Below are 12,752 nucleotides of genomic sequence, written 5' to 3'. Positions count from 1 at the left end.
TTTCCAACTTTTGTTGACTATGATGGCTATGCCATTTCTTCTAAGGGCTTCTTGCCCACAGTAGTAGACATATTCATCATCTGAGTTAAATTCACCCATTCCAGTCCATTTCAGTTTCCTGATTCCTAAAATGTCAGTGTTCACTCTTGCCATCTCCTGTTTGACACCTCCAATTTGCCTTGATTCATGGACCTAACATTCCAGGTTCCTATCCAGTATTGCTCTTTACAGCATCAGACTTTACTTCCATCGCCAGTCACATCCACAACTCTGTGTTGTTTTTGCTTTGGCTCCGTCTCTTCATTCTTTCTGGAGTTATTTCTCCACTGATCTCCAGTAGCATATTGGGCACCTACTGACCTGGGGAGTTCCTCTTTCAGTATCCTATCATTTTGCCTTTTCATACTGTTCATGGGGTTCTCAAGGCAAGAATACTGAAGTGGTTTGCCATTCCCTTCTCCAGTGGACCATGTTTTGTCAGAACTCTCCTCTATGAGCCACCCATCTTGGGTGGCCCTGCACGGCATGGCTCATAGTTTCATTGAGTTAGACATGGCTGTGGTCTGTGTGATCAGATTGGTTAGTTTTCTGTGATTGTTGTTTTCAGTCTGTCTGCCCTCTGATGGAGAGTTCTGGTAGCTAGGTGGTGGGGTTAATGGTGACGTCCTCCAAGAGGGCTTATGCCATACCCAGGTCTGCTGCACCCAGACCCCCTGCCCCTGCAGGAGTCCACTGCTGACCCATACCTCCACAGGAGACACTCAGACACAGTTCTGTCTCAGTCTCTGTGGGGTCTCTGGGTCCTGGTGCGCACAAGTCATCAGGTGGCAGCAATGAAAGTTTACAGGGAAGAGGCAGAGAAAGGGCTTTGACAAACCCTCGTTTCTCAGAGGTGGCCAGGCATTCCTGATGTAGAAGTGTCCTGCAGTTTGCGGGAGCTTTGTCCTATGTATGAAGAAGGCACTTATCTTCTTCGTGATGATGCTCATTTGTTATTTGGTTCCAACTCTGCAAAATTCTGAGAGTTTCATTCTCCATCATTGAAAGGGGGCTTAAACTGGCCATCTTAAAGATAAGTCAGTAAATTGTGTCCAGGTATATTGAAGGAGGTCTTATCTTTGGCTGTTTTTTTCTGTAATTTAGGTCAAAAGCCATTTCCAGAGTCATGTTGAAATGTGAACTCAGCCTGGATTAAGCCTTGACATTTAGCTGCTTCTAACACTTTTTCTCCAAATGATGAAATATGCACTCATTTCAACCATTATTTCTTGAACGTCCTCCCAAGTACCCCTTTACCAAAATAACTTTTGGTAAATGAGGCAGAGAATTATCTCTTTGCTGTATCATTTACTCTAAAAACTCAAGAAAAATACTAAAAAATAGAAATACAATTGTATAAGGAAGGTGTGTTATATGTAGACTAATATCAGGCAAGTCCCTGAATTGCAGACTTCTTCCTGCAAAAAAAGCACTCATAGCACATATTTCCAACTTTTTTTTTGTCTTTGCAATCTCTTCTTGTCTCCCTACCTCCTCCAGTCCTACCCCAAGGACATCTATAAATGTTAAGCTGCTCATATTTTGATGCATTGTGCAATGTGAAATGAAAAATTTCACTAGGTCATCCTCATGCAAGAATGTAACATAAATATAAATTGATCTGGAAAACTAGAGGTCTAAACCAGACATTAACAGTTTTCCAATGGACAGGTAGAAGTTAACCCTGAGTCCACACTTTAGTGAAGCCCATATAGAAAGCTTTTCTGAGAGCCAAATTAAAACCTTAACTCCAAATGAACCTGGGATAAAATGAGAAAAACATGTCTTGCCAATAATTATGAATTCTGTCTGCTGAGATCATCTATGATAGGGTTAAAGTAATCCATGAAGAAATTATGTTAAGAACTATGACTCAAATGAAATTGCAGATAAGAAAGATAAGAAGGAATGGCTAGCTGAGTATAATTAAATGATGTTCAACCCATGAGGGATGTGTGCACAAGGCCAGGTATAGCTTCTGGATCAGATGGAAGGAAGAGATCTCAGTATATTCCTCCTCATGGGAAATCATGAGAAGTCATGTAAAGGGTTTAGTAAGGAGATTGGCTGGTGAGATTGGTGGCCAAAAAGAAGTGATGTGATTGGGTTTTCAAAGAGTATGTTACTAATCTAAAATTAAGCATTGAATATCATTGACTAGGGTAGAAACCAGAGAAGGCAATGGCACCCCACTCCAGTACTCTTGCCTGGAAAATCCCATGGATGGAGAGGCCTGGTGGGCTGCAGTCCATGGGGTCATGAAGAGTCGGACACGATTGAGCGACTTCACTTTCACTTTTCACTTTCATGCACTGGAGAAGGAAATGGCAACCCACTCCAGTGTTCTTGCCTGGAGAATCCCAGGGACGGGGGAGCCTGGTGGGCTGCTGTCTATAGGGTCGCACAGAGTTGGACACTACTTAAGCGATTTAGCAGCAGCAGCAGCAGGGTAGAAACATGGTTGACAGTGCTATTACTCAAAAACATGGCTAAGACTTCTCAGTATATCTGCTAGAACCTGTTTCAAACACAGTTGATTTTTAGCAGGAATTGTTGATAAAATGCTGAGTCTCAGCACCTTTACCATCAGATAAACTTTTTAAAAAATAAAATTTTTCATCATAGTGTGTTTCCCTTTAGGTTTTCAGTTTTGTCAGCAGTGGAAGCAGCAACAAAAATAATCATAAAAAAGGAGGGGAGAGTGTTTAGCGGGGAGATCTACAGCTTTTTAAAAATCCAATTCTTCACACTTGTCCCAAAAGGCAATAAAAGACTATCTAAAAGTGTCATTCCCCTCTGGGTACCTAAGAAACTTGAGCACTGGGAAGTAATGATGATTCCTGGGAAAAGCTGATGAAATTGATATTTTTAATTTTCTCCAAACAGATCAGAATGAAGGATTTCATTGCAGGGAAGAATGCCGTATTCTTGGCCACTCTGACAGGTGCTGGATGCCCCGGAACCCCATGCCCACCTGCTCCAAGTCCCCTGAGCATGTGAGGAACATCATCACACTGTCCATTGAAGCTACTGCTGCTGATGTTGAAGCTTATGATGACTGCGGCCCCACCAAGCGGACTTTCGCAACCTTTGGAAAGGATGTCAGCGACCACCCAGCTGAGGAGAGGCCCACCCTGAAAGGGAGAAGGACTGTTGATGTGACCACCTGCAGCCCCAAGGTCAACAGCGCTATCCGGGAGGCGGGCAATGGCTGTGAGGCTATTAGCCCTGTCACTTCCCCTCTGCACCTCAAGAGCCCTCTGCCTACCAAGCCTTCTGTGTCTTACACTGTTGCCCTGGCACCCCCTGCCCGTGATCTGGAGCAGTATGTCAACAATGGTCCTTCTCGTCCCTCTGAAGCTGAACCCCGTGGAGCTGATGGTGAGAAAGTCGTGCATGAGGTCAACCCCATTCTGAAGGAAGGTCGAGACAAAGAGTCTCCTGGCGTGAAGCGTCTGAAGGATATCATTCTCTAAATCAGTCTTGGGGAAGAAGAAAGAGAGAAACCATGCTGGCTAGCTAAGAAGCAGTAGCTGATCATTTAATTGTTCACCAATGGTTGGTTCTTGAGTGGCTGTATTTCAGAGCTTTCCCTAAATGTATTGTTTATAAATGACTATCAATCTGTGACAATCCCTCTCGTTTCAACAGGCAGCAGGGGTGTTCCATTGGAGCAAATTAGCTTTGGCTTGAGTCGTTCATGGGGCCTTGATGTTGGGGAAACAGAGACAAATTCAGTTGTGAAAAGTATTATGTATTAAGTGTTTGAATTTATATATTTTTCTATGTCAAAATTATAATAAAAATTACCATTGTTTGTGGAGGATTACACTTAAAAAAAGCAAAAAAAAAAAAAAAAAAGGCTCTGGACACCTTGAATAAGTTTGCCACTGTTTGTAGTATAGACAAGTTAACGGTCATTTATTGTATACTATTCATTGATTCAGTGATGTGAAATTGAGTCCCCAAATGGTTGTTTCTGAAGCTCGAGTACTTTCCAATGCCGCTACTTTGCTGTGGACACCCCTGCTTTAAAGAACACTTTTGCTAGCTGTGCTATTGTCGTATTTGATATTGCAAATTGCTACATGTGTGGTGGTGGCAAAAGGCTTATAGAAATTGGTGTTTTTTTCTTAAAAAAAAAAAAAAACTACAGACAAAAACAAAGTGCAAACAACTGAGATGGCAAGTGAATGAGTAATGCCATATGTATAGGCTGAGTACTTGGAGGGTACTCATTCACATAGGATACCTACAGAATGGTTGCTCACCACGTTGCAGAGTATTTTTCCTGACTTTCAGGCTTTTGCCTAGATCCATGATAGATCATTACAGAAAGTCATTTTTGGATATTCTGCTATCTAATTTGCAGTTGTCAGAAATATTGTGCTGAAAATTTTATGAGATCAATTTTTCTGACTTTCAGGCCCTGAACAGGAAAGTTGCTCCTGAAGTTATCAGTTTCCAGGCTTAGAAATTCCCTATCTCCAATCATCTAAAACTCAAAAAGACTGAATCTATTTTGAATTTTAAATTAGCATTTTTTCAGACACATACTTCCTGATTCAGTGCTTCCCAAACATGATTAGAAATTAGACTGCAAAGCACGTCATGGACTGGAATTGAGAACTCCATGTGGCTCTGTATCATAGGAGTATAAATAGGAACAGAGTAAGCAGTACAAAGTGTATGTTTAGGAAAAGACAGGTAACAGGTAACAGCATCCCTAATCCAATTATCGTGCCTTCTGAATGGAGACACTTGGACATTTGAACTCGTATTTATGAGTGATACATTTTTTAAATTAAAAATGTGAACAGGAAACTATTAAAATAAAAATCCTTTAGATTTAGCCAACTCTTTGCTGTAGGCTAGGAATACACCATTTTTATTAACAAGTTTGTTACACACATTCTTTTTCTGTTTGTTTAACATTCCTCAAACTCCCCTGTTTATTAACTGTCTATTAATATTCACTAGCCAACATAGTATTCTTGCAGCCTAAGAGTTCATAATTTAAAAACAAATATGTCACCTTTGCTCTGTCTTGGTCTTAAAAGAGTTGTTTCTAGAGAAACAAGTTTTGTGGTTATGTTCTCATTTGTTTCATTTTTTGAAATTCAAGAATATGCAGAGAAAAAGGCTTAGAGCATTAAGAATGCAAAAGATGATTTATTTTCTTAAGTTAGGTAGATAAGTCCACTCTTTTAAATGTTTTAGTTATTTTTGCCTGAGTTCCTGCTTTATACATTAACTGGGGACATTTTCTTTTGTGGGAAGGAGGGTTTGAGGGAGGGGGCTGGGTAAGGCAGTGGGAATGGGGTTAGTAGGGGAGAATATTTCTGAAAAAGAAGTTATAAATGAAGCTACAAATTCATTCTTATTTCTTATTCAGTGCTGAATACTACCTCATGCAGAATATTGGTGTGACTGCAAATTTCCCCCTGAAACTGACACAATTAGAAATCAATTATCATAGCATCTTCATTTTGGCTCATTTAATTCTCTCGCTTTTTCCCCTTTAACTCATTTTATTTTAGTAGTAGATTTTGAATTAAGTATTTATTTCTGTTTGCAAGTGAATAGTTTATTTAGCATGTTAAAATTAACTTTTTTTTCCATTTAATTTATGATGGCTGCCCATAGAATTTAGACTGTTCCTCTGCTGATCCATCCAGATATTAGCTATACTGTTAGCTACCACCTCACTTTCAAGTCAGATTTGACAGCTTTTGTACAGGTGTATTTCTTATGTGCTCAGTGGGGATGAGGGAGCTGAAAAGATTGTGGCAAGTGGGAGCATTCAATGTTATGTGGCCACTGGCTGCCATGTCTCTTACCAGCCAAATTTAAAATGGTTAATGTAGAAGTGACATTGATTCTGCTTCTCTCTTGTGTTCACCCCCGCCCCCACCCTGTTTTTTTTTTTTTTTTTTTTTCCAGAATTCAGTTTCAAGCAATAGACCAATCCTTTTTCCTTCTTAAAATACTTTGTTCGCAATGGGCAGTCAGATATTTTTTGGCTTCCAAATCCTTTACTGAGTATGTTCAGAGAATTTCCCTCATTAAGAAAATATCTTTTTTCCCCCTCTACAGTTGTCTGATGTATACATCCTCCCAGAAGCACAAGTGCATCCTAGGAGGGCTTTGTATGCTGGTTTTATAGTCAGGCTGTGCCTGCAAAAAGAAATTTTGTGCAAGGATCCTAACTTTCCCTTTTGGTTCATGTTTTTCTCTCCTTTCCAATATGTCTGATGAAAAGCCACAAAGGCCAGAGGGCCAAACATTCTCCCTTTTTTTCCTCTCTAAATATGTTACACACTTAAATATGAGGGATCAATTTCAGTTCCTAAATCTTAAGGAGTTCTATTCCACTTATTCTGATGTCCCTTTTGGGGAGGAATTGACGTTTTAGGTGTGTTTAGGTGTGGCATATTGAGGTATGACATGCTTTACTACTAACTGCTTTGGGCATGTCCCTGAGCATGTGAATGGTTTCATGCAATATAAACAGGTTAGTTTGCATTGATTGATTGCTTCTCCCCAAATATGGGAACATGCTATATACATATAAGAAATAGGAAGAAGGGAGCCGTGCTGTGTGGAGTCTCTTTTTTCTTTTCTCTATACTGACTAATCTATGAACCCGTTCAGAAGGAAACTTACCATCCCTTGGATTCTCTTAAAGCCAGTAGAGTAAATTATGGCCCACTTTATTGCCCAAATAGGTAATGGGCCAAGGGACCCTGCACTTCCTGAAAGGCAGTGGTTTCAAGGTGTAGTCCTTGGACCAGCAGTACTAACATCACTTGGGAACTTGTTAGGAATGGTAATTCTCTGTCCTCACAAAGACCAGCTGAAGCAGAACCTCTGGGGGTGAGACCTAGCAATTTATATGGATCAAATGCCCACTAAAGATTGAGGACTTGGTAAAGCACAGGTTGATGGGCCCTGCACTTAGAGTCTCTGGCTCAGTAGGTCTGGAGTGAGGCCTGAGTCTTTGCTGATTTAAAAATTCCCAAGTGATGCTGATGCATCTGGTCCAGGGATCACATTTTGAGTATCACTGCTCTAGTGTAAACTTGCCTAGTAGAGCTAATTGCACCTAAGGTGTCCATTTAGACTGATAAGTTGGTGACCCATTGATCACTACTCAAAAATATTAGAGGAATACAACTTAGAACTCTGAAAACTGGAGCCATCCAGTGTGATCCCAATAGTGTTACTTCAACATACACCGGATTGAAGGGAATTCAGTTGAACTTTTCATATTGCTCTATTATATTAACAAGCAAAACAAAAGTGGTCCACTTGAAGCATCAAGGACAAAGGGCAGTTTTGGGAGACACAAGTATGTAAGAATAGCTTGACTGGGCATCCAGTGTGGGAAAAGGATCATTACTGTACATAATAGAAGTTCTGGCTGGAATTCCAATTCACTCTATGAGGATCATTTTGATGTTGAATGGTCCCCAGAGCATCCTGACAAGTCTGGTCCACTTGGCTCTTTATCCAGGGTAATAAGACCCTAACTGACTTTGAAAAACTGGCATAAATGAGCTTAAGAAGTCCATTGTATACAGTCCTAGTGTTTGCCTTCTCAGTAAAATTACATTTAAGGATGTCATTTCATGAGTCAAATTGTATCTGCTGACACTAAAGTGTATTGAGATGTTGTTCTTTAGTTTAAGTATGTAACAAAGTAATATTCAAAGGGGATGTGTGGGGGTGGGGCTGGGACTGGGTGGCTTTATATTGATAATGAAATATTCCAGAGCAAAACACATTGTCCTAATGAAGTTGTTGCAGCTCTCTTTATTTTCTTGTGAAGCTGGAATTGGCCTGTGGGTCACATGTTGTGTAAAAGTGAATTAATTTCCAATAGAACTCATATTGCTTTTTGTAAAAACAAAGAAAATCAACCACCTTGTCTGAAATATATATTGTAAGGTGCTCTTGGTAAAGAACAACCCACGAAAACCTGATCTTGATTGGAAAGCATTGTAGGTCATTAGGGAAAACTGATGATGCTGATTGTTGCTCCAGCTGTATTGGCAATTAAAAATGACCTTGTTACTAACTGAAAGTTGCTGTCAACCTTAGCAAACAAACCAGCTAACACCATTACAGCACTGGTTAAGTAGATTTTTACTGGCACTGGCTGGCGTTCAGCTGAGGAAGGCTAGAACGCAGACTTTAATGACCAAGAGCCAGACTAGCTTGAGCTAGAAATTCAGCAACAAATACCTTCTTGTGCTATTTGAATGCTAAGGTATTAGTTGCAAAAGGCTTACGCCTTCGCTCCTCTAGTGAGGGGAATGAGCCTGATGACACTATTACTGTTTACCTGTCAAACCAGGGTGGAAATTTAGAGGGATGCAAGTACAGTATGTCTCATTAAGCAGTCTCTGTTGCTGACTATATGAAGGTGAAATTGTTGTATATGCTGATCTGTATGTTATGTACATTTTCACAGTGATTGAATCATTGTAAAAAGAAAAAAGACAAAAAAGAATCACCACTCTATTTTATGAAGATGATAAAGCAGCTTTATTAAATTATTACAGTTATGTTTTAAATGGTGTTATCTGCCACATTGTTTCCTTTTATCTGGTGGTTCTCTGTTTTCCCCTTAAATGTGTTTTCTCTGCTTCAAAAATATAATGCATTTTAGTATTAAAGGCTATTATGGAAAAATGATTGGTGAATTGTGTCTCGGAGGGTGTTGGTTGGCTCGGGGTGGGGGTGGTGTTGGGAGTGACTGTGGGTCCATGAGGACCCAAAGGATTTCTCTTGCCTTTTTCATTCCACACAATCACCAGCTCTCCAACTAAGAGGGGATTCTTCCATCAGTCAGGCTCCACTCATTTCCTCAGTACCTCCTGTCCTTCCCATCCTAGTCAATACCTTTTTCTGAGGAAGGAGACCCACTCACATCCAGAGAGGTACTTTCCTGGGTGGTACCTTATACAAGAGCACTAAAACCATTCTTTAGAATAAACCATTTCAGGCCAACTTCACAGTGGGACTTCTCTGAAGAATTAATTTTAAAAAAGGTGAGAAATAGTAGAGGCTGACAGCAGGGGAAAAGAGAGTTTAAAACAAAGATGATCTAGCTGCCCCTTTGATGCCTTCAGGTTTGAAAGCAAAGAAACAGGAGAGACTCTGACTTTGCACATAACAAGGCTACAGTGAAAGCCCTAACAAGCTTTCTTTATCCAAACTATTATTCTCTGAGAATCAGCACTTGGGCTGTAAGTATTCATTCTAGCTGCAACTGGCAGGAAAAAAAAAAAAAAATCAAGAGCAAGAGGGAAAAAAAGGAGCATGGCAGACCAATTTCCAAGTAGTGCCTTTAGTGGTTAAAGGCTAAATTGCTTTAGCATGACCTACCATCTCGACAATTAAAAAAATTGACCTCCAGGAAATCCACTGATTCCTTGGATCTCCATCTTCCTGTTATCTCTACTAACCTGTATTAAATGGAGATTGCATCTTATTCCCCACCACGTTAGCCCTAAAGCTGCAGCAATAGCCAGATATTTGGTGCTGTAGTTTAGCAGATGCTACCTCAGAATGCAAATACGGATGTGCGGGGACACACAAGTCACATGGATTGATTGATAAATGTGCAGATGTTCACACAGACTCACAGATGCTCACAAAAGTGTATTGTCACTTGCTCGGAGTCCATTAAGTCTTAGTAGGCCTTCCCTAGTAGCTCAGTTGGTAAAGAATCCGCCTGCAATGCAGGAGACCCTGGTTCAATTCCTGGGTCGGGAAGATCCACTGGAGAAGGGATAGGCTACCCACTCCAGTATTCTTGGGCTTCCTTGGTGGCTTAGCTGGTAAAGAATCCGCCTGTAATGTGAGAGACCTGGGTTTGATCCCTGGGTTGGGAAGATCCCCTGGAGATGGGAAAGGCTACCCACTCCAGTATTCTGGCCTGGAGAATTCCATGGACTGTATAGTCCTGGGGTCGCAAAGAATCAGACACGACTGAGTGACTTTCACTTTCACCTTTCACTTTCAGGCCATTATGAGTGTTTCCCAGGTGGTGCTAGTGGTAAAGAACCCATCTGCAAATGCAGGAGATGCCAGAGACGTGAGCTTGATCCCTGGGTCCGGAAGATCCCCTGGAGGAGGGCATGACAACCCACTCCAGTATTCTTGCTTGGAGAACCCCATGGACAGAGAAGCCTAGTGGGTTACAGTCCCTGGGGATGCAAAGAGTCATATATGAATGAAACGGCTTGGGATGTATGCACGCGTGAGTGCTTCTGGGTTGGTCCATAGCAAGAGAGCAAAGAAAAGTTTTTCAAACCTCTTCCACCTACCTTTTGTTTTGGGGGGGTTTCCCTGGTGGCTCAGATGGTAAAGAATCTACCTACAATGCAGAAGACCAGGGTTCAATCCCTGGGTCAGGAAGATCCCCTGGAGAACAGAACGGAATGGCTATCTACTCCAGTCCATGACTGAGTGACTAACACTGAACAAGAAATGGAAGCTCCTTGCTTTAAAAGAAGAAATGCTGGAGAGGGTGTGGAGAAAAGGGAACCCTCTTACACTGTTGGTGGGAATGCAAACTAGTACAGCCACTATGGAGAACAGTGTGGAGATTCCTTAAAAAACTGGAAATAGAACTGCCTTATGATCCAGCAATCCCACTGCTGGGCATACACACTGAGGAAACCAGAAGGGAAAGAGACACATGTACCCCAATGTTCATCGCAGCATGGTTTATAATAGCCAGGACATGGAAGCAACCTAGATGTCCATCAGCAGATGAATGGATAAGAAAGCAGTGGTACATATACACAATGGAGTATTACTCAGCCATTAAAAAGAAAACATTTGAATCAGTTCTAATGAGGTGGATGAAACTGGAGCCTATTATACAGAGTGAAGTAAGCCAGAAAGAAAAACACCAATACAGTATAATAATGCATATATATGGAATTTAGAAAGATGGTAACAATAACCCTATGTATGAGACAGCAAAAGAGACACTGATGTATAGAACAGTCTTATGGACTCTATGGGAGAGGGAGAGGGTGGGAAGATTTGGGACAATGGCATTGAAACATGTAAAATATCATGTATGAAACAAGATGCCAGTCGAGGTTCGATGCACGATACTGGATGCTTGGGGCTAGTGCACTGGGACGACCCAGAGGGATGGTATGGGTAGGGAGGAGGGAGGAGGGTTCAGGATGGGGAACACATGTATACCTGTGGCGGATTCATTTTGATATTTGGCAAAACTAATACAATTATGTAAAGTTTAAAAATAAAATAAAATTTAAAAAATAAAAAAATAAAAGAAGAGTGAGCAAGAGAAAATAAATGCTCATGTGATGAAGGGCATTCACATATGCAACATACGTATATCCAAAGTCATGGATCACTACCTAATGTTGGAGAGTGACCAAGTTAGAGGCATAACCTCAAGGCTATTGAAATTTATACAGCACAACAAAACAAATTATTAAAATAATCCCCTTCGTTTTGGTTAACAAAGTGCTCGTGACTTACATCAAATATGTCACTGATTTGCTGTGTATGGCTGTCAAGAAACCATGTTGGGAATTGATGCCTAAGAGGATAGTTTCTGATAGGAGGTGACAGCTGCTCCAGGAACAAATATAGGACTAACCATTTTGATTATTTTGGTTTTGGGGTAGAGATATGCCTGAGAGAGGAGCATTTGGATACATTGCCAATGCTTGTAAAGGGATTGGACCCTTAACCCCCAAAACAAAATTCTCCAGGATGGGAGCAGAGAGGTGTTCTCTTAGAGTTTTCGGTCCTTAACCTTCCTTCATGTTGACAAATGACCTAGTTGCACATGTCTGACACTGCTCTATGTACCTTTTTTATGTGGAGAAGGAGGATAGGCAGGACTTGACACAAGGTTCCCTCCATTACATGCAATTCCTGGATCACTGGCTGTAACCCCACCCTACTCTCAAGAATCAGTGCACTTCAGGAAGTCTACTGGGCCCTATTAGGAAACCCTGCTGTTTCTGCCTTGAAGTGAGGAGGGAGCTGGGCTAGGAAGGAAGCTGTTGGCTAGTAGGATGCCAACACTTCTCTACTCTCCTTTTCCTTGTAATTTTGTGTCTTGACTTTGCACAGATGCCCAGAGCCTTAATTTCTTTTAGCTGTCTGGGCTTTCCAGTTGCCCCCCCTTGCCAGCCAGAACTCTTTTTTCTCTTGTAAGGGCCTTCCTACTTCCCATTCCACTTTATCTCTAAAACTTATCTGAATCTCATCTCTTCTAGGGTTTTTCTCTGCTAGGGTTTAAGGGAGTCACACTTTATTGAAACCTACCATGTGCCAGGCATTTTTGAAAACATTACCTCATTTTATCCTCACATTAGCTTTGTGTGGTAGATGATGCTATCTCCATTTTATACATAAGTAAATTGAGGCTTAGAGGGTTAGGAGACTTGCCCCAGGTCCTATTAAGTAGCAGAGCTGCGATTCAAAACCACATCTATCTACTTAGACATTATTATTCTTCTCAACTACTCTTAAGGAACATGAAATTAACCTGGCAAGTTCTTCCTTACTAGAATATTAACAATTGATGCTAATGTCTTAAGGCATTTATCCATCTAAAAAACATACATTTGAACTGAGGTCTTTGTGAGCTCAGTGTCATGGTCCAAAGAAGTGATAGCAGCAGTGGGATTTTCAAGCCAGGGGGC

At 41.0% G+C, this 12,752-nt stretch overlaps 1 protein-coding gene across 3 annotated transcripts in view; it reads left to right on the top strand.

Moving 5' to 3' along the window:
- Positions 1 to 8,723, top strand: part of PCDH19 (protocadherin 19) — a 132,066-nt gene extending 123,343 nt beyond the window's left edge. For all 3 annotated transcript variants that reach the window (XM_070365869.1, XM_005888592.3, XM_070365870.1), the window contains one exon: positions 2,926 to 8,723. In XM_070365869.1, coding sequence (XP_070221970.1) covers positions 2,926 to 3,515 — 590 coding nt within the window. In that variant the 3' untranslated portion in view covers positions 3,516 to 8,723. The remainder of the gene's footprint in view (positions 1 to 2,925) is intronic.
- Positions 8,724 to 12,752: the final 4,029 nt, after the last annotated feature.

Source organism: Bos mutus, chromosome X, assembly GCF_027580195.1.
Source record: "Bos mutus isolate GX-2022 chromosome X, NWIPB_WYAK_1.1, whole genome shotgun sequence".
Taxonomy (NCBI): domain Eukaryota; kingdom Metazoa; phylum Chordata; class Mammalia; order Artiodactyla; family Bovidae; genus Bos; species Bos mutus.
The sequence above is the reverse complement of the archived record's forward strand: the minus strand, read 5'-3'. Positions and strand labels throughout refer to the sequence as shown.